The 27,607-nt window shown below is 37.3% G+C and overlaps 1 protein-coding gene across 1 annotated transcript in view; it reads right to left on the minus strand.

Annotated features, from left to right (window-relative positions):
- Gabra3 (gamma-aminobutyric acid type A receptor subunit alpha3) overlaps positions 1–27,001 on the minus strand; it is a 172,720-nt gene extending 145,719 nt beyond the window's left edge. The window contains exons 1-2 of the mRNA XM_059251255.1: positions 26,856–27,001; positions 6,604–6,725 (exon numbers count right to left, since the gene is read on the minus strand). Of these exons, the coding sequence (XP_059107238.1) occupies positions 6,604–6,725; positions 26,856–26,995 (262 nt within the window). The 5' untranslated portion in view covers positions 26,996–27,001. The remainder of the gene's footprint in view (positions 1–6,603; positions 6,726–26,855) is intronic.
- Positions 27,002–27,607: the final 606 nt, after the last annotated feature.

Genomic DNA, 27,607 nt, shown 5'->3' on the forward strand with positions numbered 1-27,607 from the left:
ATTAGTCCACAGTTCCTGGGTTTCCACAAGTGTGGCTGGTCATCTATGCACATTTTTCCATAATGATCTTGACATCCCCTGCCCATAGAATCCCTCCTTTCTCCAATTGATTGGATTCCCAGAGCTCAGCCTGGTGCCTGGCCATGGATCTCTGCATCTGTTTCCATAAGTTACTGGATGAAGGCTCTATGATGACAGTTAGGATATTCACTAATCTGGTCACCAGAGTAGACCAGTCCAGGCACCCTCTTGACCATTGCCATTAGTCCAAGGTGGGGTTATCCTTGTAGATTCCTGGCAACTTCCCTGGCACCCTACCTTTTCCTATTCACATGGTGTCTTCATTTATCATGGTATCTTTTTCCTTACTCTCCCACTCTGTCCTTGTTCCAGCTCGAAACTTCCATTTCCTTATGTTCTCATCCCCCATTCTTTGCCCTCCATTACCCCCCTTACTCCCAGTTTGGTCATGTAGATCTCATCTATTTCTCCTATGCTGGGTTATCTATGTGTCCCTCTTAAGGTCCTCCTTGTTAGCTAGCTTCTCTAGAGCTGTGGGTTGTAGTCTGTGGGTTGTAGAATACACTTATGAGTGAGTACATACCATGTTTGTCTTTCTGAGTTTGTGTTACCACACTCAGGATGATATTTTCTAGTTCCATTCATTTGCCTGAAAATTTCATGATGTCATTGTTTTTCACCACTGAGTATATGTGCCACATTTTCTTTATCCATTCTTTGGTTGATGGGTATCTAGGTTGTTTCCAGGTTCTGGCTATTACAAATAATGCTGCTATGAATGTAGTTAAGCATGTGTCCTTGTGGTAAGATTGAGCATTCCTTGGGTATATGCCCAAGAGTGGTATAGCTGGGTCCTGAGGTAGATTGATTCCAATTTTCTGAGAAACCACCATACTGATTTCCAGAGTGGCTGTACAAATTTGCATTCCCTCCAACAGTGGAGGAGTGTTCCCTTTGCTCCACATCCTCTCCAACATAAGCTGTCTTCAGTTTGATCATAGCCATTCGGACAGGTGTAAGATGGTATCTCAGAGTCATTTTGATTTGCATTTCCCTGTATTCTAATTCAGTTACATTTGGCTAAAGAGCAAGCATTGTACATTGTGTATTTCTCCTCTATTTCAATAGTCAACCTGGACTTAAAGAGACTATTTCTTAGGGCTAGGGAGATATTTCTCAAGAAAATGCTTGTCTCCAAAGCATAAAGACCTGAGTTCAAACACCACATTCCAGGTAAAAATTGTTGCACAATTGGGGTGCAGTTGTAATTTCGATGCTGGGAAGACAGAGAGAGATCCTTGGGCCTCAGTGTGAGCCATTATAGTCTAATTAGTCAGCTCCAGGCCAGCAAAAGATATATGGCATTCCTGAAAGTTGCCATGTGGACTCCACATGCACATGTGTATACAGAGAGAGAGAGAGAGAGAGAGAGAGAGAGAGAGAGAGAGAGACAGAGACAGAGACAGAGAGAGAGACAGAGAGAGACAGAGAGAGACAGAGAGAGAGAGAGAGAGAGACAGAGAGATAGAGAGAGACAGAGAGAGTTTCAGCATGTATCCTAGGCTGGTTTTAAGCTTTCTATATATCCTAGAGTAGTCTCATTGTTACAATGTACCCCAACGTGGTCTTGAACTCACTATCCTCTTGTATCAGCTTCCAGAGTTCTGAAATTACAAGCATGAAATCATCATATCAACATTCTTTTAATTTTATAAACCAGAATATGATCTGCCTTGGGAAATATTACCAGGAAACTTGAAAAGAATATCTTTCTTTTATTGATGATTGGAATGGCATTTAAATCAATTGGTTGTTAATGTGTGCTAATTTGTTTTCTGTGTTTCATTTGAGAAAACAGTGTTGAAATTTGAAATATAGTTCTTTTTCCATTCTTTCTCAGCTTTTCTTCATTTATCCACAAGCTCAGATATCAATTCATGAATCTTTTACATTATCATATTTCTTGATGAACGAATCCCTTTAGCCTTATGAAATAATCTCCTTTACTCACATCAGTGTTCTTTGCTCTTTATTTGTATTCCTGATATTAAAAGAATAAGTCCAGTCTTCTTTTGATTTGTGTTAACATAGTGCATCTTGTCCCATCACTTTTTTATCTACTAATATTTTTAACTTTAAAGTGCTTTCTCTTAGCTAGAAAGTTTGTTTTACTTTTTATTAAATTATCATTTATCATTATTATATTGATGTGTGTACATTGCATCAACATCACTCCCATCCCTCCATCTACACCTCTACTTTCTTCCATGCTCCCTTTTAATTTCATGATCTCTTCTAACTTGACTCTCTCTGACTTCCATCCAGTGTTAGTGATTTAGATGTGTGTTAGCCTTCTTCTTTCAGCCAACCTCACCTCGTCAACTCCTTAGCTGATCTTGTATCCATGAATCCTCAGACTGAGTCCTCTGAGTCCTCACTTCTGAGGGTCTCAGCTGAACTGCTGCTAAAAGCTTCTAGTTCCTGGTCCTCATGCCTTATATACCTTTCTGCTGCCTGCCATCACTTCCTGAGATTAAAGGCATGTATCCTTCCCAACCAAGATATGAGATTTCAAGTGCAGAGATTAAAGGTGTGTGCCACCACTGCCTGGCTCTGTTTCCAGTGTGGCCTTGAATTTACAGAGATCCAGATGGATCTCTGCCTCTGAGTGATAGGATTAAAGGCATGTATACTACCATTTTTCTGGCCTCTATGTCTATCTAGTGGCTGTTCTGTCCTCTGATTCCCAGATAAGTTTTATTTGTTAGAGCACAAATAAAATATCACCATGTTTCCTCTTTTTTTGTCTAAATAAAAAAGTTATAACTACTACAAGAAAAACTATATACAAAAGTACAATAAGTATATACAATATATACTGTCAAGAATTACATTAACAATGTCCAATTCATTAACATTTGACAAATTCAGACAAAAAAAATTCAAATTTATCCTATTTTGGTGACTCCAAGACAAAATTTGTATACAATATACAAAAATCCAATCCAATACAAAATATTTAAAACTAGTAGTTGCCTTTTAAAAGTAGATTCAATAATCTACCTTTTTATCTTATCATATATATAATCTCTTTTTTTCTTTTCAGAATAGATTCGATAATCTACCCTTTATCTTATATCTATATCCTCTTTTTTTTCTTTTCAGAGTACATCCAATAAACTACCTTGTGTCCTATTATTTGTATATCTTTTTTTTCTAGAGTAGATTCACTAATTACCTATTATCTAATTATGTAATCTTTTTTTTCCATACTCAAAAATTTTTGACTGGACAGTAGCCATTGTGAAGTCTTCTTCATTGGCTATTAGGTTTTTTGTTGTTGTTGTTGTTGTTGTTTGGTTTTTGGTTTTTTGTTTTTTGGGGTTTTTTTTTGTTTTTTTTGACACAGGGTTTCTCTGTGTAGTTTTGGTGCCTGTCCTGGATCTTGCTCTGTAGACCAGGCTGGCCTCAAACTCATAGAGATCCACCTGGCTCTGCCTCCCAAGTGCTGGGATTAAAGGCATGTGCCACCACTGCCTGGCCAGCTATTAGTTTTTATGTTATAACACAAATATTCTTGACATTTGTTGCGGTATTATGTTATTTTGAAGCTTAACTTTAAGCTTTGGTATATATGATTAGATCAACTTTTAGTCTTGGAATATTATTGAATCTCATTGAGGCTCTATCCTTCAGAAAAATCCTACCTCGTACTCCATGTAGCATGTCTTTAGTAGAAACATAAGTTACTCTCAACTCTGTTGCTCCTCCCGATTTTTAAGTTGGCTTTCATCCTACCTTAGGTTGTTGCATTGTATGAATAACCTGAAAATACTTGCCTGAAAGCTTACAAAGGCTCCTCTGCAGATTTCTGGGCCCCTCTCTGGTTCTCTGTCTCACAATTTCTCTTCCTTTTTCTCTCTTTCCCTGCCTTCTTCCCTCTTCTTCATGTTACTTCATTATGTTCTTACTAGTAAGGATTACATATCCTAGAATAAAGAGGCTAATATCCTCAGTTTCTCAAGTCTTTCCACTTTATCTTGTCATTAAGGAGCCCAGTAGGCATTATTAGGGTTCCCAAGCAGTCAGCAGCTGCAGTTGGGAAGCTCACTTTGTTTCCTGTATTTTAATAATCACTATCATGTGCTACCTTTGTTCAGTTTCTGAAGAACATTACTCAGTGTGTTTGTTCACTTTGCAGTTGCTGTGTAAGATGAGAAGATAAATGTGATCCCTTTATTTTCAATTTAGCCAGAATAAAAGTCTCATCTCATATTTTTGACATTTATTTTTTAACACGCAATTATATATTTTGTGAGTGGAGCACACATTACACAGTATGTGTTTCAAGGTCAGGGGACAATTCTGTGGTGTAGATAATTTCCTTCCACTATGTATCTTCTTCTTCCTTTTCATAGTACATTCCCAGTTCAACAACTCCAAAAGAACAAAATTAAAAAGCAGTGATTCCCCTCCAGTGTTCACTACTGAATCACATAAGCCAGAACTAAAAGGTATCCTGTTCTTCCCCTTACACCTTACTTCTCTAACTCTGTGATTTGTCACAAACTTTGTTCTTTCACATAATCACTTATCCAGGATAAATACAATTAATGATTGTATGATTGGTCTCTTCTTCCAATACTGCCCTACAGCAATGCATTATTTGTATCACAAAACTGTCATATAGAGTTATTCTAAAAACAATTAACAAAAATCCTGGAGATACATTTTTTAATTTATTTAGAAAATGTGTATTTTAATTGTAGGCATGTAGTAAATCCAAAAATTGTTTGGAGATGAAGTGAAAGACTGAGTAGATAAAATAATAAAACTACTATGCTATTCTGGAATTAGTATTATCAATATAAATGCACTACACATAAACATCTACATTGATATGCATATGTACTTATTTGTGTACATGTGTTTATAACTATATACAGGTCTGTATATTGTAGCTGGAGTTTTCTCTCCAGGTCCCGCCAAGCCCCTGCAGTCCTTTAGCCCACTTATAAAATAAAAACACAGATGCTTATATTATTTAAACTGCTTGGCCATTAGCTCAGGCCTATCATTGTCTAGCTCTCACTCTTATATTTAGCCCATTTCTATTAATCTATACTTTGCCACGTGGCTTGTGGCTTACCGGTACTTTACATCTTCCTTGTCCTGGTGGTGGCTTCAGGCAGTCTCCTCCTTCCCTTCCTTTTCCCTCAATTCTCCTCTCTGTTAGTCCCACCTATACTTCCTGTCTGGCTACTAGCCAATCATTGTTTTATTTATTAACATATTTGCTATACAGAACTTCCCACAGCAGTATATAGCATGTCAATGCACATATGTGTGCATATACACATGTATGTCTACCATTTCTAAGTTCTGTTCACTGAAACAGAAGCAATGATGCTGCTATTGCAAGGAGAACACCTAGCACTCAGAATATAACTCCTTACAAAAGATCTATTTTTGAAAAGTGACTGATTGGTAGGATGAATCACGCAACACACAAGATAGTTAAAAATGAATCATGACTTCTACTAAACAATTTTTCAAAACATGGCATGACCATATCAAAAGAACACAGAAGCCAACCTGAAATGATTCAGAGTAGGCAAATATGGCAAATTGGAAGCTAAATTTTTCACTAAAATGAATAATGTTGTTTTCAAATGCATTAAGATAAGAAAATTCACACAGGTGATTAGCTAATTAACTAAAGGGAAATACACATGATGCCTTTTAATAATGCTGTCTTCAAAATATATAGGATACATAATGGATATATATCACTGTCACTGTTTATGCAAGATAATAGTTGGAAGAGGAGCAGAGCAGTCTCAATATTAACATTTTTCCATATGTTACCTATTAAGTATAAGCTGAAAAATGCTAATTCCAGGGTGCATGACCTGGTAGACATTAAGATTTAAATCTGAACACATGCACACACACAAACACACACGCACACACACAAACACACACACACACACACACAGAGTCTCCTTCTGGAATAATTTCCCAAGAAAGATCCAATTAGCTCTTGTGCTTTTATTTCCAAAAATGAATAAAGAATACCTTAGCAACATTATAAAGGAGTAACTATCAGATTGTGGGTTAAAAGGGCATGGTGATGTTCAAGCCCGGATGGAATCCAAATCAAGGGACATTGTTATAAGGGACATTTTGGTTATAATTAGGAAATCTGAATAGGAACACAAATTAGAAATGAGTATTAGGTTAAGTTGTATGTGTATTACTTATAAAATAATTCCTTTTTTATGGAATTATATAATGAAGTCTTTAACAATAAAAAGGCATATTATATGTGACTATGAAATTCTTTGGGGAGAATTAAACACATATACCTGCATACTTGCCATTCAACATAACCCATAGCATAATGTATTTGTCTTGCTTAATGAAATCCTACAAAACTAAATGCAAGGTCACTCACTGAAGTGAATGATTAGAATGAAATTATAATGTTCAGAGTAAAGAAACTCAACTGTACACTAAGCCCCTTGGTCAACAGAAGGCATTTTATTACTTTTTAAGAGGCAATATCTTAGAATAACTGACCTCCAAGCCCAGGTCGAAGCCGGTTATCATAGCCATCCAGAAGCCGATCCAAGATTCTAGTGAAGATAGTGATGTTATCAGTGCTGTCGTCAGGAATATCCGGAGCATGCTTGGGAGAGAGGCTGCAAAGGAAAATAAGAGTTCTTAATAGGCAACAATTACATGACTAACCATTTGAATTCTAGATTTCACTAAGTAGACAAGACAAATTTAATAGTTGTACATCTTGACCACAGAGCAAGCAATTTCTATTTGCTACAATAATTGCCTGTGCGGAAAAGAACAGTACTCAACACTTGCATTCTTCCTTCTACATTTGCATGAAGTTTGCCAGGTACATGTTCCAGCCTCATCTCAGCAGCAGACAAACAAACAGAAATCCTGGACACATTGTTGCTGGGAACAATACCTGGCAGACATCTGATTGTTCAAATTAAAGAAGAAAAATGTTATTACTGAGAACTTAACCTCCAATATAGTCCAGAGAAACACATTATCACAGAAGAACAGACTCAGATAAAACCTTGAACTACCCTCAGGCCCAAATGTAGGGGAAAGGGGCTGGCTAGAGAAACCCACCCTGACCCTGGAGCCCAGAATTAGGGAAGGATGGCTCAGATAAAGCCAATGAGAGAAACACAGTTTAGCTCAGATCAGAGCCATCTCTGCTCCTGTCCAACTGACTTGTGAAATCAACCAATCACAGAGGAGGACATCAGAATCCTGGCCCTAGAGTCCAGGACCAGGGAAAGAAACACAGCCTGTGTTTGGGACCTGGGCCAGAGAAATGAACCAAGGAAACATGCCCTGACTCTGAAACCAGTACCAAAGAAACACTCTTGGCCCCTAGAATCAGAGTCAGTGAATGAAATGTGCCCTGGCCTTAGAGGTAGTGTAAAAAAAGCTAAGTAAAGCCAGTGAGAAAAACACAGTTTAGCTCAGATCAGAGCCATCTCTGCCCCTGTCCAACTGACTTGTGAAATCAACCAATCACAGAGCAGGACAGTAGAATCCTGGCCCTAGGGCCCAGGACCAGGGAAAGAAACACAGCTTGTGTTTGGGACCTGAGCCAGAGAAATAAACACTTTACTCCCAAACCCAGAACCCAGGAAATATGCCCTGACTCTGAAACTAGTACCAAAATAACATTTTTGGCCCCTAGAATCAGAGTCAGTGAAAGAAATGTGCCCTGGCCTTAGAGGTAGTGTCAAAAAGCCAAGAAAGGCCAGTGAAAGAAACACAGTTTAGCCCTGAAATCAGGGCCATCTCTGCCCCTTGCTCACAAAACTGGCCAATCCCTGGGCAGAAAATAAACTAACCAATCACAGTTGACTCCGCCCCCTAGACATCTTATATAAACTGCCCTGCCCAGTCAGTTGGGAGCTGTTCTCTCCACCCTGGTAGAGGCAGCTACTCTCCTGGACTCCTCCTTCCCAAATAAACCTCTTTCTCAAAGAAGTATTGGGTGAAGACCTTCATTGACAGCTGAACAGAAGAACCTTGCTGGGATGTCCCAAAGTGGACTGAGCGAGAAAGAGCTGGTAACACTGAGCCAGAGATTGTGGCTCTCCAGGAGAGGAGCAGGATTGCTGTGCCCTGCAGGGAAACCATCCCCCATCATACCAGATATATCCTGACTTTCCCGAAGAGTCAGGATACCCTTCCTTGCTGAAGCAGTTCCCGGCCTGACTCTCCCTAGAAGTCAGAAAACCTTCCTTTCCAAGGTTGGGCTGTTTCTTTGCAGTCTCAGCCATCAGAACTGTGCTAAACAGCTCCAGGTGTCCGGGACACCTTCAGGGCAGAGCTCTTGTCCTAAGTAGCTCGAGGTGTCTAGGATACCTCGCCCTCTAGGGCTGAACTGTCTCCAGTTCAGCCATCACAGCTGTGTTAAACAGCTCCAGGTGTCCAAGACACCTTCAGGGCAGAGCTCTTGTCCTAAGTAGCTCCAGGTGTCTGGGATACCTCGCCCTCTAGGGCTGAACTGTCTCCTTGCAGTTTCAGCCATCAATTTACTAACATTTTCTTTATTCATTCATCAGATACTGAATATTTCGGCTTTTTCCATTTGTTGGATAGTGTAAAAAGAGAAGCAATAAACATTGCTGAGCAGTAGGCATCTATATAGTATCAAATGGAGTCCTTTGGGTCTTGCGGACCGCAAGAATATATCATAGAGATTCAGCTGTGCATTAAAGCTGAACTTTCACCAGCCAAGGGTCTGTCAAAAGGAAAAGCCATTTATTATGAATATTTGGTGCTACCCCGCCTTTAATATTCCAGCTGTCTTCTGCTGTGAAATCCTTGTGTGCCCAGACCAATTGGTAAACAGTTCAGCTCCCCAGACCTGAGGAACCTACTAAGTTACTAACTGCCCTGCTGAGCTTAGGAGACAAGCTGGCAGGAGACTAGACACCTAGCTTTGTTTCCTGTGCTAATGAAGCTCAGACCATCCCCTGGCCTTGAGGAGGCCTAATGGTTCTCCAGAGCACTTTGACTGAGAACAAAAGATGTTTTTACATATCAAAGTGAGGGATAAAACAACATTCCTGAGGAGGCAGGGAACCATTTGCCCAAGGAAAGAAAAGGCAGGTATTTTCTGTAGACAAGAAAAGAACAGTACAGAGAAGAAAAAAAGAGAATGGAAGAACTAGATGGGTAAGAACTTGAGAGGAACAACAGATTGGGAAGAACTAGATTGAAGGGCTAGAAGAGAGTACTAGAGGAATGAGATGGAAGATGAGGAAGAGCCAGATGGGGAAGTACTAGCTGGGTAAGAACAAGCTGAAAAGGACCTAGATGAGGCAGAATTAAGAGGAGAGAATTAAGATAGAACTTAGAGGGAGCAATAGATAAGTATAGAGAGAAATCAGGCAAGAAAGGAGCTAGGCATGAGAACAGAACTGAAGCTGTGTATATAGGATGTTATGCCAGAGGAATTAAAGCAAGTGGGCTATAGAGCTTGGTGTGCTGAGATTCTATTTCCCGAAAATAGTCCTTGCCGTTAATAGTTCTCTCTACTGAACCCCTGGGATGTATAATATTAAGGCTGGTCCCTCTAATATTATACAAGATTTGGGTATACACCCAAGAGTAGTTTAGCTAGATCATGTGGTGCATCTTCTTCTAGTTTTTTGAGGAACCTCCATAGTGATTTCCATTGTGGCTGCACCAGTTTTCACTGCTACAAACAGTGACTGAATGTTCCTCTTTCCCCATATCCATGCATGTATCTGCTTTCATTTAAGTTTTCTCATCTTGGCCATACTGAGTGGGGTAAGATGAAATCTGAAATTAATTTGAACTTCCATTTCCCTGATGTCTAAGGATGCCATTTTTTAAAAATTTTATCCATTTGTATTCTTTTGAGAATTCTTTGTTCAGTTTTATAACCTAATTTTAATTGAGTTTGTATTCTTAATGCATCTTGTAACCCTCAGCAGAGAAGCTTTTATTTTCCATAGACAGCTATTAATACAGAGACATACAACTGATCAGGGTACAGAGAATAAAAGACTGTAGAATTCGTAGCCCTAAATAGGACATCAATATCACATCTCTTCCTCCCAATGCTCCAAGATCATTGTGGAAGAGGGGAACTGAAAGATTATAAGTGCTAGAGGTGGTGACTGACAAGGAAACTATTATCTGGATTCACAGCATGCACACTTGTGAAAGCTCAAGACAGACCAAATCTCAGCATGAAGAGGGGAGGTTAGCATGAAATTCTACCACTTCATGAGGAGGTATTATTAGTTATTGACTATTGAGAGAGGAAGAGTCACTTTTCTTTAAGAATGAGAGCCCTGATAGGTTGATGATGATGCAGTGGAAGACCACATATTCAGGAATAAATGGGCAGTGTAGACTGGATTTGATGGTTGTAAAAATGAAAAAGGAAGGGGGATGGACACAAAATTAGATGTGTACAGAAGAGAGTAGTGGATCTGGGAACAGGTGAGGTAGGTAGTGAATATAATCAAGACATATTGCCAAAGATTCTCATAGAACTAAATAATTTTTTAAAAGTCAATGCTAAATACAGCCTCAAAATATTCTCAGTGAATTTCTCTATGATTTTACACTTGATCAAGATTCTCAAAGAACTAATAAAATGTCAATGCTAAATTCAAGGCAAAAATACTTTTAGTTAATTTCTCTATGATTTTCATATTTTTACTGATACATTTTCTCTTGCATAGAGAACCAAATGTTGTTTTATAGTAGAATGCTCATTGGAACCTTCTTTTCAATAACTGAAGTAGAACAAGATATTGTAGCTTTTGCTTATCCAAAGATACTTTAGGAAAATAGCCATGGTACATCATGATAATTGAGGACCTTAAAGATCACATAATTCTTTTCCCTTTACCTAGGAAACATCTCAGACAGTAGCACCAATGAAAGAAAGAAACTATATGGAGATATGTGCATATTAAATTGATGAGATGGATGCCATAGCCCATGACCATTATTCTTCATATCTATCACTGTTGATTAGATCAAATAAGATAATAATAATTTTCTACAAATAATAACAATTAGGCTGCCAACACACTATCTGTTGGTCAAGCAATTTTAATAATTAATTATTTAGTCAAAAAAATATATTGGTAGTAATTTCAGGGGATTAGAATAAAATAATTAAGGTGTCAGTTCTATCCCCACCACTCAATATAGATGGCTTCTTTCTTTCTTTCTTTTTTTTAATATAAAAGCTCACAGAGACTGAAGTGGTAACCATGGAGCCTGCATGGGTCTGCATTAGGCCCTCTGCATACATGCTGTGGTTCTTTAGTTTGGGGTTTCTGTTGGACTCCTAACAGTGGGACTGGGGTGTGTCTGACTCTTTTGCCTACTCATGGGACCTATTTCCTACAACTGGATTGCCTTGCCCAGGCTTGATAGGTGGGTATATGGCCTAGTCTTATTGCATCTTGTTATGCTGTGTTTGGTTAATATCCCATTGATGTCTGTAGCAGGAATCTTAGGTCTTATTAATAAAATCAAACCTGAGGCCAGTTATTGGGGTGAATGCTGGAAGATCAGAGAAGCAGAACAAGCCACAGCTTCCTCACCTTGACAGTTCCTCAGCTGATCCTGTTTCCTCAGACTGGAAGCTTCCCAGTGGCTCTCAGCTGAACTGCTGCTCGAAAGCCTGAGGCTTAACCAGCTAAAAGCTTCTAGTTTCTGGTCTTCATGCCTTATATACCTTTCTGCTATCTGCCATCACTCCCTGGGATTAAAGGCTCACTTCTTGGGATTAAAGGCATGTGTCACCATGCCTGGCTGTTTCCAATGTGGCCTTGAACTCACAGAGATCCAGAGGGATTTCTGCCTCTGGAATGCTAGGATTAAAGGTGAGAGTGCCACCATTTTCTAGCCTCTGTATCTAGTGGCTGTCCTGTTCTCTGACCCTAGATAAGTTTATTAGGGTGCACAATATTTTGGTGAACACAATACCACCACAGATGCCTGCTCTTTTCTGAAGAGCAACAGAAGAGCAGTGGATCTGGGGGAGAAGTGAGGTAGAGAGTTGGAAGAAGGAAAGGGAGGAGAGGCTGTAGTTGGGATGTAGTGTAATGAGAGATGAATAAATAAAATAGAATAAAATAATGTTTATTTTGAGAATAAAATGTGTGAATACTGTACTTAAATCAATTATACTGCCTTCTCCCAACTCCTCTTGTGTCCTCCATATTCCCTGTCAAATCTTTAATTAGTTATATAGGATATAATGTACATATGTAAATATAAATATACTATGCTAAATGTTCCTTATATGTGCATATGTTTATAGCTAAACACTTGGGATTGGATAACCTATTGGGGGTCCTCATCCCTGAAGAAGACTGATTCTCTATCTCTCAGCTATTAATTGCCTGTAGCTCTTAACCTATGGACAGAACCTTGAGAGATGTCCCCCATTCTTGGTGGCAGGTCAACTGCATGTAAAACAATATTCCCTACCTTAGAAAGCTTGGGAAGGGGTACGTAAATTACTTTGCAAGTGAGGACTGTTTAATTTCTACCCCAAAACTTTTAATAATGAAATGAGAAGCCTTTAAAAGATGTGTAATTTTAGGCTATGAGAAAAAGTTCATAGACCATGTACAGATTAAATACTGAATGCCATTACCACAAGTATTAGTTAAACCTCATTAAGGATCACACTGTATTTATGTTTAGGGAAAGCAAGAGAAGCAGAGCTGTAGAGTTGCTGATGCAGTTCATACAACCACCCAGTGAGGAAAAAAAAAATGCACTTCAGTAAAAGAATGGCAATTTCCCTAATTCTGCATATCTTCTAGAAAAAAAAATAAACTTTTATAAAAAAAATTCTAAAATACTGGGCAGACTATATCTCTCTACTGCTCTCAGGGCTTCCACAAATCTTGAAGTGTTACCAAATACAATCCCAGTTCCTTAGTCTGACATTCATAACATTCTATATATGTTCTGAATATATGTTTACAATTGTAAATTCCACTACTTCACTTTTGGATCAGAAATTATAGCCAGGTCAATTTATTTCATTTCTTAGTATTCTCAGGGTTTTCATTCTCCAAGAGCAGTCTTTACCATTAGTGTGAAGTCAAACTGAAAATTTAACCCTAAGAACATTCATTACACATTATGCATGTAGTAATCAGAAACACCTGAAATCCAATTGCACACATTGTACTATCTGTAAGAAGATATTTGATATAGAATGAATGGGACTTGGCTAGGACATGTGTATATAACCTATTATGGTTCAGATATAAAGTATCCTCCCTAATGCTCATATTTTGAAGGTTTTGTCCTCAACTGATAGTCATATTGAGAAGTGATCTGAAAAGTTTATATTAGTTTATATTATGTATTATTAGTAATTGGGGTCTAGTGGAGGAAACAGGCCACTAGGAGTTTGCCATTGAAGACTGTGTGTGTGTGTGTGCGCGCGTGTGTGTGTATGTGTATGTAAATGTGTGTGTGTGTCTCTCTGTGTCTATCTCTCTCTCATCCATCTCTTTCTCTCTGCCTCTATGTCTGTGTGTGTGTGTGTGTCCCCCACCTTTCTTCTTTCCTAGAAACTATGAAATAAGCGGCTTTTCCACAACATCCTGCTGCCATAATGCTCTGATTCACTATTTATAGGTCCAGAAGCAATTCAGCCAAGTGACCACAGACTAAAATCTTTGAAACTGTGAGCCAAAATAAATCATTCTGCTCTTAAATTGTTTCCTTCAGTATTTTTTCATAGAGACAAAAAGTGACATACGATCTTTCTCATAAACAGTTGTTCTTTTTTGTAGATAGCTTACACAAACTGGTAAACTAGAAAACTCTCGGCTTGAGACATGACTCAACATGTGCCCCACCTGTTCACATTAACTTATTTTTCCAAGTTTATTTAAAATAAGGACTAAGTTCTTCATGCTTTCTTATGCACTTAAAAGGAATTTCTATATAAAATCACAAAGACTGACAAAAGTCAATACAAGTTATTCATTATTAAAGGAGTTTCATGAGTCAACTTCAAGATAAGTAAACAAAAAATCAACTCAAAAGTATGACACATCACATGAATTTATTGTTATGATTTGGGTTCACTTTCGTTTAAATTACTTTTCTTTTCATTACTTAGAAATAAATACAGAAAACCATTCTACTTTTTCTCCTTGTTTTTGAGCTCTAGAAATGTGGGCATCTGAACTGAATTCCAATTTATGCTTTAGGATTCAGAAAGTGCCCAACTGATATCTCCAGGTTTGAGAAATGGTCAAGAGGAGGTCAACTCCCTTGGAAGACTTAACTACTCTGTATTATAGATGATGAAACAGCAACGTGACAGACTGTGGATACATGATTCTACAAAAGAACATAGGCAGAGATCAACTTCAAATGACTAACAATCCAAAGTTTGCAAAGAAGTCACAGTTTATTTACTTTAAAACACTGCCATATGGATGCATAATTTTCCAAGTCTCTCATATTTTATCTGAATCATTATAACAATGGTACTAATATATGAGGCAACATTCTGATAAGAGAACTTTCATAAACCAATCTATAAAGGATTTATAATAAAATTTCTGTGTATAAAAAATAATATAAAATAGGAAAGCTATAGTGTTAGAAGCATTATCTAGCCTACCACTATTTGATCCTTACCTGATACCCACAACTCTGATTAAAGCAATAAGCTGGACACTAGTTCAAAGCTTTTTCAGTCCATCCTAGAGGCTGAAATTCTCACACGGAGATTCCTGAAAGTCATCGCCTTAAACAAATGACCAAATGAAACATCAGAAAAACTGACATTATGCAATAAGAAGTAAAAACATCATCTATGGCCTCACATACCCATCTTTGTAGCAGGAGATTTCTCCAGTCTTGCCAGGCCCATAGCCACTCAGACCCAAGTAAACACACATATTATTTATAAACTGTATGGCTATGGCAGGCTTCTTGCTATCTAGTTTTTTTTTTGTTGTTGGTTTTTTTTTTTTTTTTTTTTTTTTGGTTTTTTGAGACAGGGTTTCTCTGTGTAGCTTTGCGCCTTTCCTGGGACTCACTTGGTAGCCCAGGCTGGCCTCGAACTCACAGAGATCCACCTGGCTCTGCCTCCCAAGTGCTGGGATTAAAGGCGTGCGCCACCACCGCCCGGCTGCTATCTAGTTTTTATATCTTAAATTAACCCATTTCTATTAATCTATAAGTTGCTATGTGGCTTGTCACTTACCAGTATCTTTACATCTCACTTCTCAAGGTGGCAGCTAGCAGCGTCTCCTGACTTAGCCTTCCACTTCCCAGAATTCTCCTCTCTCCTTAACCCACCTACACTATACACCCTGCCTGGCTACTGGTCAATTAGCATTTTATTTATCAATCAATCAGAGCAACACCTTCACAGCATGCAGAAAGACATCCCACAGAACATCTTTGTACTGCATCACAAATATTACGTTTCCATTTTACAAGGAAAAAATTATCAAATGGCATTTCCTGAATCTCCAGGTACTATAAGAAAACTACACTCTACCAAGTCATGTGGTTAAGACAATGAAGTAGTTAAGTTTGAAAGAGTACTATGTATCAACTAATTCTTATTGTGAAAAACAAAACACTGTAAGTGACTGATAGAATAGGGACTATCACCAGACTCTGTTGGTTTCAATCTGAGCTCTGTAACTCTTTAGCTATGTCAACTCAATTCCTATCTCCATATTTAATCTCTAAAATGGGCTAACATAATCACCAAACTAATGGTTTTGTTGTATTACATACAGATGAACCTATAGAAAGCCTTTAGAATAGTGTTTCATACATAGTAAAATGTAATCTTTAAATTAACATGATGGAATAAAAGAACTATAAATACAAGTATAAAATTTCAATTTCAGTTTTCAAAAATCTAATTAAAAGCCTGAAATGTTTGTTGCATGTCTGTAATTCCAACATTCAAAAGTCTAAGGCAGGAGATCAATCCAATACTGAGGTCAGCCAACACTGTATAGCAAGTGTAAAGCCAGCATGGGTTATACATCAAAAATCACAGGGTTTTTTCTTGTTTTGTTTTGCTTTGCTTCTTTTTCAGAAAAAAGCCAGGCATGGTGGCACCAACACCTAAAATCTCAACACTAGGTTGGCTAAGCTAAGAGAATTGCAAGTTGAAAGCCACCCTGGGCTACATCATAAGACTTTGTCTCAAAACAGGCCCTTCAATTCTAATTCACAAAATTATTAAGTAGTAACCTGCTGGGATAAACCATATTACATCAGGATCTGAAAGAAATGAGAATTACCACATGCAGATGACAAAGTAAGGAGGAAGTTTAAGAGCTATTTGCTGTGGAATATCATTCTGTGTGCTGTGAATGTGTTGCTCTGATTGGTTGATAAATAAAATGCTGATTGGCCAGTAGCCATGCAGGAAGTATAGGTGGGATAAGCAGACAAGGAGAATTCTGGGAGAGGAAGACTGAGTAAGGAGATGCCAGCCCACCGTCCAGGAAGCAGCATGTACTGGAACACAGGTAAAGCCACAGAACATGTGACGACATGTAGATTAACAAAAATGGACTAAGTTTAAGTGCAAGAGCTAGTCAGTGGTAAGCCTGAGCTAATGGCCAACCAGTTTTAATTAATATAAGTCTCTGTGTGTTTACTTGGGTCTGAGCAGCTACGAGACTGGTGGTTAGGAGAGATTTGTCCTGACCACAGGCCAAGTGGAACAGAGTAAAACTTTCAGCTATAGCTATTAGATAGAAATATATGGAAATTGTATGGGGTCCTGTAATTGATAGATACTGTAAGAAAGCAGCCTTTAATAGATCAGTATAGAAAATACCTCCCACTTTCCTGCTTAAGCTACACTCTGCTAGCAATGTAACTTACTGTTGATTGGAGCATAATGCAGAAGATATTCCTGCACAGGCTAATATGCTAAGTATTGACAGTATCTTAGGTCTAAAGTTTGGTTTTGAAATTTTAAGATTTGACAAATCAGTGCTAAATGTATTAATGTACTGATTCTGTGATTATGAAAGGGTTGTTCTTTTCACCCTTATACTCCAATTGTAATTAATAAAGTGGTGACTAAAGGTGTCAGTTTATGCTATGTGGTGGTATTGTGTTCCCCCAAATATTGTGCACTCTAATAAACTTATCTGGGATCGGTGAACAGAGCAGCCACAATATTAAACATAGAGGTTAGGCAGTGGTAGCACACACCTTTAATAATAATAATAATAATAATAATAATAATAATAATCCTAGAATTCCTGGATCTCTGTGAGTTCAAGGCCAAGCATGATGACTCACACCTTTAATCCTAGAAAGTAATGGCAGGAGGCAGAAAGATATTTAAGGCATGAGGACGAGGAACTATAGCCTGGTTAAGCTTTCAGGCTTTTAGCAGCAGTTCATCTACGACCCATTCAGATGAGGACTCAGAGGCTTCCAGTCTGAGGAAACAGGATCAGTTCAGGAACTGGCAAGGTGAGGTGGCTGTGGCTTATTCTGCCTCTCTGATCTTCCAGCATTCACCTCAATACATGACTTCAGGTTTGATTTTTATTAATAAGACTGTCTAAGTTTCGTGCTACAATGCTAAGATTAAAAGAACTGAGAAATGTGTTTTTTAACTATTGTTAAATTATATGTATGCATGTATGCTTGCATGGAGTTATGTGAACGTAAGTACAGAAGACCACTAAGGCTAAATGTGTCATGCTGTGGATATCTGTATGCTGTGAATGTGTTGCTCTGGTTGTTTAATAAATAAAGTGCTGATTGGCCAGTAGTCAGGCAGGAAGTATAGGTGGGACAAAGAGAGAGGAGAATTCTGGGAACAGGAGGGCTGAGTCAGGAGACAATGCCAGCCATGAGATCAGGTTAAGGGCATGTGCTACCACCGCCAGACTTCTGCTTAATGGCTATTTGACCTCTGATCTCCAGGCAACTTATTTATTAACATACAAATAAAATATCACATTCCATCACAAATAAAATATCACATTTCCCCCTTTTATTCTAATTAAAAAAAGAAAAGAAAAGAAAAGAAAAGGTTTCTGGGCTATATGCTGCTTTGATAGAGGCATAAACCCACTGCCTCCCAGAGTCCAGTGGTGAGCATGGTTTCTCTGAAGCTGGTGGTGGGTGTACCATCGCCATGTTGGAAAGCTGAGGTGGATGGAGTCATTCAGTACTAACCACTGCAGTTTAAAGCATTAGGTTCACAATAAGGCAGATGCAGATGGAATAGTTTACAATGTGTGTAAAAATGTACATAAGCTTGAAAGAGAGAGAAAAAGGAATATATGCAGTTATATAAATAAATAGATGTTTTGAAAAATACAGTCTTTAAAGAAAAAGTAAAAGTAATATAAAAAATAAGCCACATGAACATGGATATCACACAGAGAATCTGGATTATGTTGTCTTTGGGATTTTTAACTGCAGAAAGACATTTGATTCTAAAAGGCTGCTGAGTTAAACCAACATGTATATTTTAAAGGTATCTTGACTTTAAATTTGGATCTAAGGATATGTTGCTTTGGAAAGGAGGCTCTGCTTTTGTTTCCACAGAAAGCAAGAGGCTATGGATTTGTTTCAGATTAAGATACATCAGGTTTGACCAGCCAAGACCCCCTGAAAGGTCTCTGATGACACCATGGACCAGATGATCCAACATCCAGAACAGATTCAAGGCAACTGGCTCAGACAATACAGCCTCACGGACTACCCCATAATCCTAAAATTTTCTTTATGTTCTCATAAGAATACGGCACCCTCATCCAGCAGGATGTAGTATGAGAAGCTTCACCCAAATTCCCCAATATACCAAGCTGGCTTTGGAGATGGAATTGGCTCACTCCATCTCTATACCCAAGCATATTGCTAAAAAAAAAGGTTAAGGTTAAGAGATTTTTTTTGTCCCATATCAGAAGAGCCCTCTGGTGTTGGGACAAAGAAAAACCAATATTTTTATTTAAAAGAGGTTGATTATAAATGCAATCTCTTTCTAAAGAGAAGGGGATAGTTTAAATATGATAGAATGAAAGGGTAGATTAAAAACCCTACTTTTAAAGAACAATAACTTATTTAGAAATGTTTAATTATTACTATAGATTTTAGTTTATTGATACAAGTTTAAACTTAATTTTGTTATATATACATATATATATATATATATATATGTATACATATATATTTCTACTCTTGTTTAAGGTATTATGTTTGTACAGCTCATTTGAAATTTTAATGGATAATTATGAAATGCAGATTAATAATTAGTCTTCTATGATAGTCAAACTTATAGTCATGTTAAGTTTTCTAGGTATACATAGATATAATTCAGTTAGGTTGCTAATCTTCAAACACTTCAAAGGCCTACAGAATATGGCATTTAAAATTTTTTTAAAAATTTAGACTTTCTGAACAGTGAGACATGTCTGCTCCTGGCAGCACCAATTTACTTCAGAGAGGAGGATGGGCATTGAAGACACTCTATATGGAGTTTATGTTCTTCTTTGCAAAAATAGTCATTTGGGAAAGAAACTGTTCTTGCCTGGACTATTTGATCGACTGGACATGCAGGACCCATAGGAAGGTGACCACTAAACTTTGCTTGGCAAAATAAGGTTCCTGCTTCACAGAGGAAACTGCCAGACATTCTACAGGACACAGAGAGAAGCAACTGAGAGACTCTAGGCCTGTGGGCTGAAGACAGATGCCCCAACTTTACAAAGGAACTTTGGATGACTTTCCAGGCTTCCAGCTGTCTCTGTCTACTCACAAAAGTTGCTTGTGTCCTTCTTCCATTTTTCAGGTAATCTTATATCCTTCTGAGGTCTTTGATGTAGTTGAAGACTAGATAGTTATAATTTCCTTAGTTATGATAAAACACAAGTTAGATATAAAACCTTAGACTCACAAATATAGGACAGATATATCTTCTTTAATTTTGCCAAGTAGATATCATAAGTATAATTCTTGCTTGATAATTGTTTTGTTATATATAATTTTACTATGTTAAAGTTAAAACCTTCTTTTTTGAAAAAAAAAGAAAAGGGGAAGTGCTGTGGATATCTGTATGCTGTGAATATGTTGCTCTGTTTGGTTAATAAATACAGTGCTGATTGGCCAGTGGCCAGGTAGGAAGTATAGGCAGGACAAAGAGAGAGGAGAATTCTGGGAACAGTAGGGCTGAGTCAGGAGACGCTCCAGCTGCTGCCATGAGAAGCAAGGTGTAATGATACCGGTAAGCCACGAGCCACATGGTAACTTATAGATTAATAGAAATAGGTTAATTTAAGATATAAGAACTATATAACAAGAAGCCTGCCACAACCACACAGTTTATAAGTAATATAAGTCTGTGTGTTACTTGGGTCTGAGTGGCTGCAGGCCTGGGTGGGACTGGAAATAACTCCAGCTACAGTGTCAGATCTTCTAGAGATGAAATTGTAGGTGATTGTAGGCCTCTGGACGTGGGTGCTGGGAACTAAACTCAGGTCTTCTGTAAGAGCAATACATACTCTTAATCTCAGATACCTTTCTCTAGCCATGAGACTATAAGTTTCAAGATGCAATGACACCAAGTCAGGCTATGTTATGTAACAAGAAATAATGAACTCCCCATCATCTTCAATTCAACTTAAAATATCAGCCACTACCATATAATCATTTTTGTTTGTTTTTTGAGACAAGGTTTATCTGTATAACAATCCTGACTGTCCTAGAACTAGTTCTGTAGACGGAACTGGCCTTGAACTCACAGAGATCCACCTGTCACTGCCTCCAGAGTGCTGGGACTAAAGTCATGTGCCATCACCACCCAGCACTACCATATAATCTTGATGCAAGTGTCACATCATTTTAGATCATAGCTTCTAATGCACATTGAACTGTGCAACTATGATTCTTTGTCCCCAGTGTTTTTCATTTACCCTCCTGGATATAATTTTTGAGAAATGTTTTTATATATCCCAGGCCATATATATAACTTCTGATTTTTCTGCTCCTACCTACTAAGTGCTGAAATTATAGGCATGTGCCATAATACCCAGAACCAGATGCATTTTTCTTTTTTTTCTCTTTTCAGAATTCTGGCATGTGGTAACTATATTAATAAGGCTCCTTGGTTCCCTAAGTTCAACTTAGTTTGTCCACCATCATAAAATGTTGCATAAAGAAAGGTAAATTAAGGCTTACAATTACTGAGCTTTCAAATCTCCTTAGGTTCCTTCCTTCCCTCAACTAAAGATCTCCATACCTCATAAGAAAACATGCTTTCCATGATCTATCATCTGCTTGTTTTGAGTTCTTCATCTATTCCTTGTGGCTTCCTTATACCTACACCACAGTGAGTCATTTTGCAAATTCACTCTGTTCAAATATTCTCCAATTAAGTGCCTCATTTGTATCATTTGGGACCTATACTGACTCAGTAAATTGAAAAACCTTGATATAACATTCATTTGGTACTCACTTACTAGTTGGAAATGTGCCCGTTGAACCTTTACTGAACTACTAATAGTTGATCATTTTTATCCAGAAAAATTTACTTACATGATAGTTAAACTTAACATTGTTTACATATATAGTTCTAATTTACTGATGGCCAGAATATTAAATCAGAAAATAGAAGTAGTAAACTGTATTTGTTACTTGAATCTGAACTTTTTTCTGTAGCTTTACCTCAAAAATATAGCAGTAGGAATGTTGTGTGAAACTATTCCAGGGAGGCATGAATAAACATCTACTGACTTCAGATAGGAACTGACAACAGACCAAAGTATGAATATTACCCAAGTGTAACTTGGTTAACTAATGAGTTTTATGGGAGTTACTTACACAATGGCATCACCAAAAGCCCATCCCAGCATGGGTGACAGTTCACAAAAGCTGGAAACTTGGAGTGCACTACTCAACCTTCAAGTAACTCAACAGGTTGGATAGTGTCCTTTCCAGGTACCTCAGGTGGCATAAGCCTTTTCTGGTCAGCTCAGCTGGTCTCTGCTTCTTCCAGACATCTCACCTTGTCTGAGAGTGTCTCTAAGCAGTCTTTAGAGCTTATTTATATACACTAAGGGAGGGAGAGACCTAGTGAATCTAGTCAGTTTCAGAGACTTCTTGAAGCTATTACATTGTTTGCATCCTGACCTTAATGAACTTCTCTGCAGTATAAAAGGTTTTACCTCCTTTTAGAACATCCTCTTGTTTTACCTTCCTTTTCATACTGTATTTTATAACAAACTTCCTTCAAAGATGAAAGGTTTTACCTCAGAAGAAATTGTTGTATAATAAAGTATCAGAGAACTATGCTCTAGATCTGACTTTTCTAATAACTTACTATGAAGTCTTAGGAAAATATTTTTTTTCTTTCTTAGCCTCAGTTAATTTAAGTATAAAATTTAAGGTTAAATTAGATATTATATGTGTGTTTTTCAACAACTGCCCTACCAAAGCTCGAGGATCTGGTATTTCTGACTATACTGTTAGTTCCTAGAAAACATTAACTGTCTTCCCAAAGTATTCTTTACATTAGAATGATCTGGAGCATCTGGTTGAATACAAATTGCTGGGAAGTTTCTTCCAAGTTTTGTTATTACAACCTTCTGCAAAGCCAGCCCAAATTCTAGCTTGCAAACACCAAACACTGAGAATTATTGGTACTAACATATGACTGAAATTAAGAACTAGTGAATAGGCCACTGTTGACAACCAAAGCTGCTAGAAGATCAAGCATAGGAGATGTAATAAAATAAATGACAAAGTAATATAGCAAATGGATTTTTTCAAACATATAAGTAAGAAGATATGAAAACAAACAAGAGGAAACAATAGCTCTTTTAAGTATGAGAACTGTCAATATACACCATATATTTTAAGTTGAGTTAGTTCATTTATTTCTACTAAATATAAAGAGTGTCAAACTTAATATCCAGACCCAAGTCTTTGGTAGTCTCTTCCATACAAACCGTGAGTTATTTTTAACTTGAAAGAGCATAAACAAGAAGAGGTATCTAATTCAAGAGATATATAATCATTTTGCCCTTGCTGTAAAACCAAACACTTTACTCTGCTGTTTCAGAAAGGATTTATTTTCCTCTTGTTTGACATAATTGCTAAGATGCTTGAATATCTGTTTTTCTAAGCTCAAGCAGGATGTTAGAAAACAATATAAACAGGAAAGGTGACAACATTGAGGATAAAAATAAGAAGCAGCTGTGGGAGAAATATAATAAATGCTCTTTCTTAGAACAAAAATTAACCAAGAAAAGGAACTACTCTGTTTAAAGTCTTTAAGATGATAGGAAAATATGTAATACATTTTTAGAAACTTGATCCTACAAGTGAAAGTTTAAAAGCTTCAAGACTCAAAGAGGTGAGTTTTATTCATTTAGAATCTCTACCTTATTTAGAATACCTATCTTAGTCCAGGGAAATCAGACTAAAGGAATTAATAAGACAGAAGTGGTTTAATCTTCCATATTGGGACCATAAATATGTAAAAATTCTAAGAATACAAGTCCAGTCTTGTGTCCCTCAAACCCAGAGATTACTGTAAAATGCTGATAAAAGACAGAAAGAAACAGAATATATTAAAATTACCATCCTCACAAAAGTAATGAGGAGCAAATTCCATTTCCAAGAATATTGGACAAATAGTCAAATGTAAAAAAAAAAAATTAGAGGGGCAATACCAAGGAATAAAATAGCTATAACTTAGAATCAGAAAGATAAATACTAGCTGTTTTCTTTTATGTATGGGATCTAGAATTTAAAAAGATTCAATGAAATCAAAAGAGATTCCATTCATGAAGAGGAAAGGAATTGGTAAGAAGAGATAGAAAGGGGCAAGGGAGGGCAATGGGGTAAGTATAAACAAAATACATTAAATACAATGAATGAGAATGTCATAATTTCTTTAAATATATGCTAACAAAAATGTAAAGTAAAAAACAAAACAAATGAAAACCTAAAAGAAGGTTATTTAAATAATCGTTTCAAATAAAATAATATTATGATAATACTAAAGTATTCCAAGCCTAAGGAGTCATTTCTAACAGTGATAGTTTACAGATGAGATAAGAATTTGGTATAGTTGAAGTTTTCCTGGTCCTGCCTGGCCCATGGTCAGAACAAATCTCTCTCACCCACCAGTCCCACAGCCAAGGAAACACACAGAGACACTTATATTATTTTAAATGTTTGGCCTAATGGCTCAGGCTTCTTGCTATCTAGTTCTTATATCTTAAATTAACCCTTTTCTATAAATCTATACCTTGCCACGTGGCTCATGGCTTACTGGTATCTTACATCATGCTTTTCATCATGGTGGCTGGCAGTGGCTCTCTGCCTCAGCCTTCCATTTCCCAGAATTCTCCTCTCTCCTTGTCCCGTCTATATGTCCTGCCTGGCTACTAGTCAATCAGCACTTTACTTATCAATTAGTCATCCACAGCAGTTTGGTATGTCTCAGGGAATATCTAATAAAAGGGATGATAAGATTGTAAGATCCAGAATACTAGGAAGTCTGTTGTGAAACAGTCTATCCTAAAAATGGTAATATAAACAAGACTGAAATAGCAATATTAATGGACATGATAATGTAGAAGGAGAGGGGAATCTCAGGGGGCCATATTCCTGGACAAAGAACTACAGGCAACTGAAGATTGCTGATAGAGGGAGAGTTAACCTCTCCGACGGATGATCCCTCTAATTGGTTGTCCAACAAAGTGGTCAGTCCTGAAAGCATGTAGAAACAAACAATAAAATGGACTAAGCAGGTTATATTTATGTACTTGTACACACACACACATACATATAAACAATAATAGGGAAGAATAGGCTATCAATTTGAGAGGATTGATGTGGAAGAAGTTACAGTGAGGGGACTTGGGAGAAGCTGGAAAGGAGAAAGTGATTTAATTATATTTTAATTAAAATATTTTAAAATTAAAATGAAACAAACATGTTTTATATCACTAATAATAAATTAATAAACCTGAAAAAAAAGTAAAGAATGTTGAAAAACAGTTTTGGGGTAGGAGGACTAAGATATAAGGTTAACAAGGTGAGTAAAGGCCCTATAACATCATGTTTATGAGTTCTGGTTTTACTCTTAAGACAAGAAAATGGCATTAAATTTTTAAATCTATAATTTAGTGTGCATTATTAAAGAAAACAGCTAAGGAATAGAGACAAATGAAATTAAAATTTTAGGCAGTAAGCTAACTAAAAGCTTTTGTTAGAGTCCAAGTGGAAAACAGCATTGAAGTAAACTGGGCTAGTAGAAGGAAAATAAAATAATCTAAGAGACATGGAGGGTAAAATTGGCAGATTTTGGTAACTGCTTCAATTTGGAGAAGAATGGTAGGAAATTGGCAAAAATGACTACAATTTTCTGCCTTAAACTATTGGGTACATGATAGCATTATGAACTCAAATATGAAAAAGGAAAAGGAAAAGGAGTGTTTTGTTGTGTTTACTCTTCAAAAAAGAGTGAGAGGTGGAGGAGATACTTTAGTCATCCTTAGTTTGAGGTGTTTGTGGAATACCTAAATGGATGTGTCAAAAAGAAAGGTGGATATAGATATAAAAGACATCAAAAATAGAAAATAAAATGTAACACTTTGATATGATAGGTAACAACTTTACTATATCCTCTCCCCCTTTTTTTTTTTTTTTGGTTTTTCAAGACAGGGTTTCTCTGTGTAGTTTTGTGCCTTTCCTGGAACTCACTTTGTAGACCAGGCTGGCCTCAAACTCACAGAGAACTATATCCCTTTCTGTATCTTGCTGCCCTTGTTCCCCTTAGATTCCACTTGAGAGCATTCCTTCTACAAATCATTTGCTCCAGAGACTTTGGGTAGTGCTCTTACTTTAGATAACCTATCCTAAAAACCCAGGAATTCTGTCAAAGATAAGTAAAAAAAAGGAATTAGCCGGGCAGTGGTGGTGCACGCCTTTAATCCCAGATCTCTGTGAGTTCGAGGCCAGCCTGGGCTACCAAGTGAGTTCCAGGAAAAGGCGCAAAGCTACACAGAGAAACCCTGTCTCGAAAAACCAAAAAAAAAAAAAGGAATTATATTTATTCCATGGTCATATTTATGTATGCTTATATATGCATGTTTTATTTCATGATAGAAAGAAGTTAAGGAAGGAAAATCCATTGAACATTGTTACTTATTTTTAAAGACATTGAGTAACATGAGGATTTGATTGCTCACTTGACCAACAGAGTTAACATTACCCATCTTAGTTACAAAAGTTGCCTTAGAGGCCTGTGGTCAGAATTCTGACATTGATGGGTATAAGAATGGGTGAGAGAAATGTATTGATGATAAACATATCATTCCTTCAAGAAGCATGGATGCAAAAGTGAGCAGAGAATTGAGGAATTTTCTATAAGAAAGTTATTTAAAATGAGAGATTTACAATCAGGTTTCAATGCTAAGTACATGTGATCCCCCAAAGGGACTCTAAGAGAGAGTAGATAAAATTAATAATAAAAGACTGGAGAGACTTGCTTTTATGACATCACAATATGGTCTTTAGAGAGATGTAGAGAGTTGTCCAAGAGGACCTTCAAAATTTCTTTTGACAGTAACAATAACAGCCTGAACTGATGATTTGTTTTCCAAATGCAATGTAATGTATAAGTACCAGAGATCAGGGTAATTTAGGCCCTCTGGAGGTAAATTGGGAGGTAGCATTCATAATACTCATATTTTCTTTCAAGGATTAAGTTTTCTTACCCGCCAATATCTTGCTTCACAAAGTCCCCAGGTTCTTGCCGTCTTGATTCCCCTTGGCCAGTGGTTCCAGGGAGAATACTAATCAGGAAAAGAAGTCCAAATCTGGTCATATAGAAATGCCACATTTGTGTATTTATCATCTTCTTAGACTAGACAGCAGCTTGGAGAGACCTATGAGATCCACAATACAGAGGGAGGGGGACCAACAAAGGATAGAAAACAAAGGGAAAGAAGAGGTTTAGAAAGATTTAAAACTACTTAGTTTCTCTAGTATCCAGCCACTTGCTTGACATTCCAAAGCTGATCAAGGTCAAAAAGATTCATTCCCAATATATGTTTCTTCTGAACATAACAGAATTCTCCCAAGAAAGAGCAAAAGGCAGAACAAAGCTCCTCTAGGTCAGTCACCAGAAAAATGAAGTTTCTGTTGCATCTCTGTCCTTGGCTTCCTGAATGACTGAGTGAGTTGTAGAACTTCCCTGAGCCTCAGTTACCTCTTGTAATATAAAAGTTCAAAATACTTTCCCATGAAGCTAGAGAGATGGCATAAGGTTGTCCAAAGAGCTTGTGTTCAATCCCAAGTACCCACAGGGTGGCTCACAGCTATCTATAACTCTAGTTTCAGTGGTTCTGACACTCTCTTCTGGCTTTTGTGGGCACCAGGCATACACACATTTCACAGACATACATGTAGGCAAAATACCCATGCCCATAAAATAAACTAAAAATAAAAATAATTTTTAAAGATAATC

The sequence above is a fragment of the Peromyscus eremicus genome, chromosome X (genome assembly GCF_949786415.1).
Source record: "Peromyscus eremicus chromosome X, PerEre_H2_v1, whole genome shotgun sequence".
Lineage (NCBI taxonomy): Eukaryota > Metazoa > Chordata > Mammalia > Rodentia > Cricetidae > Peromyscus > Peromyscus eremicus.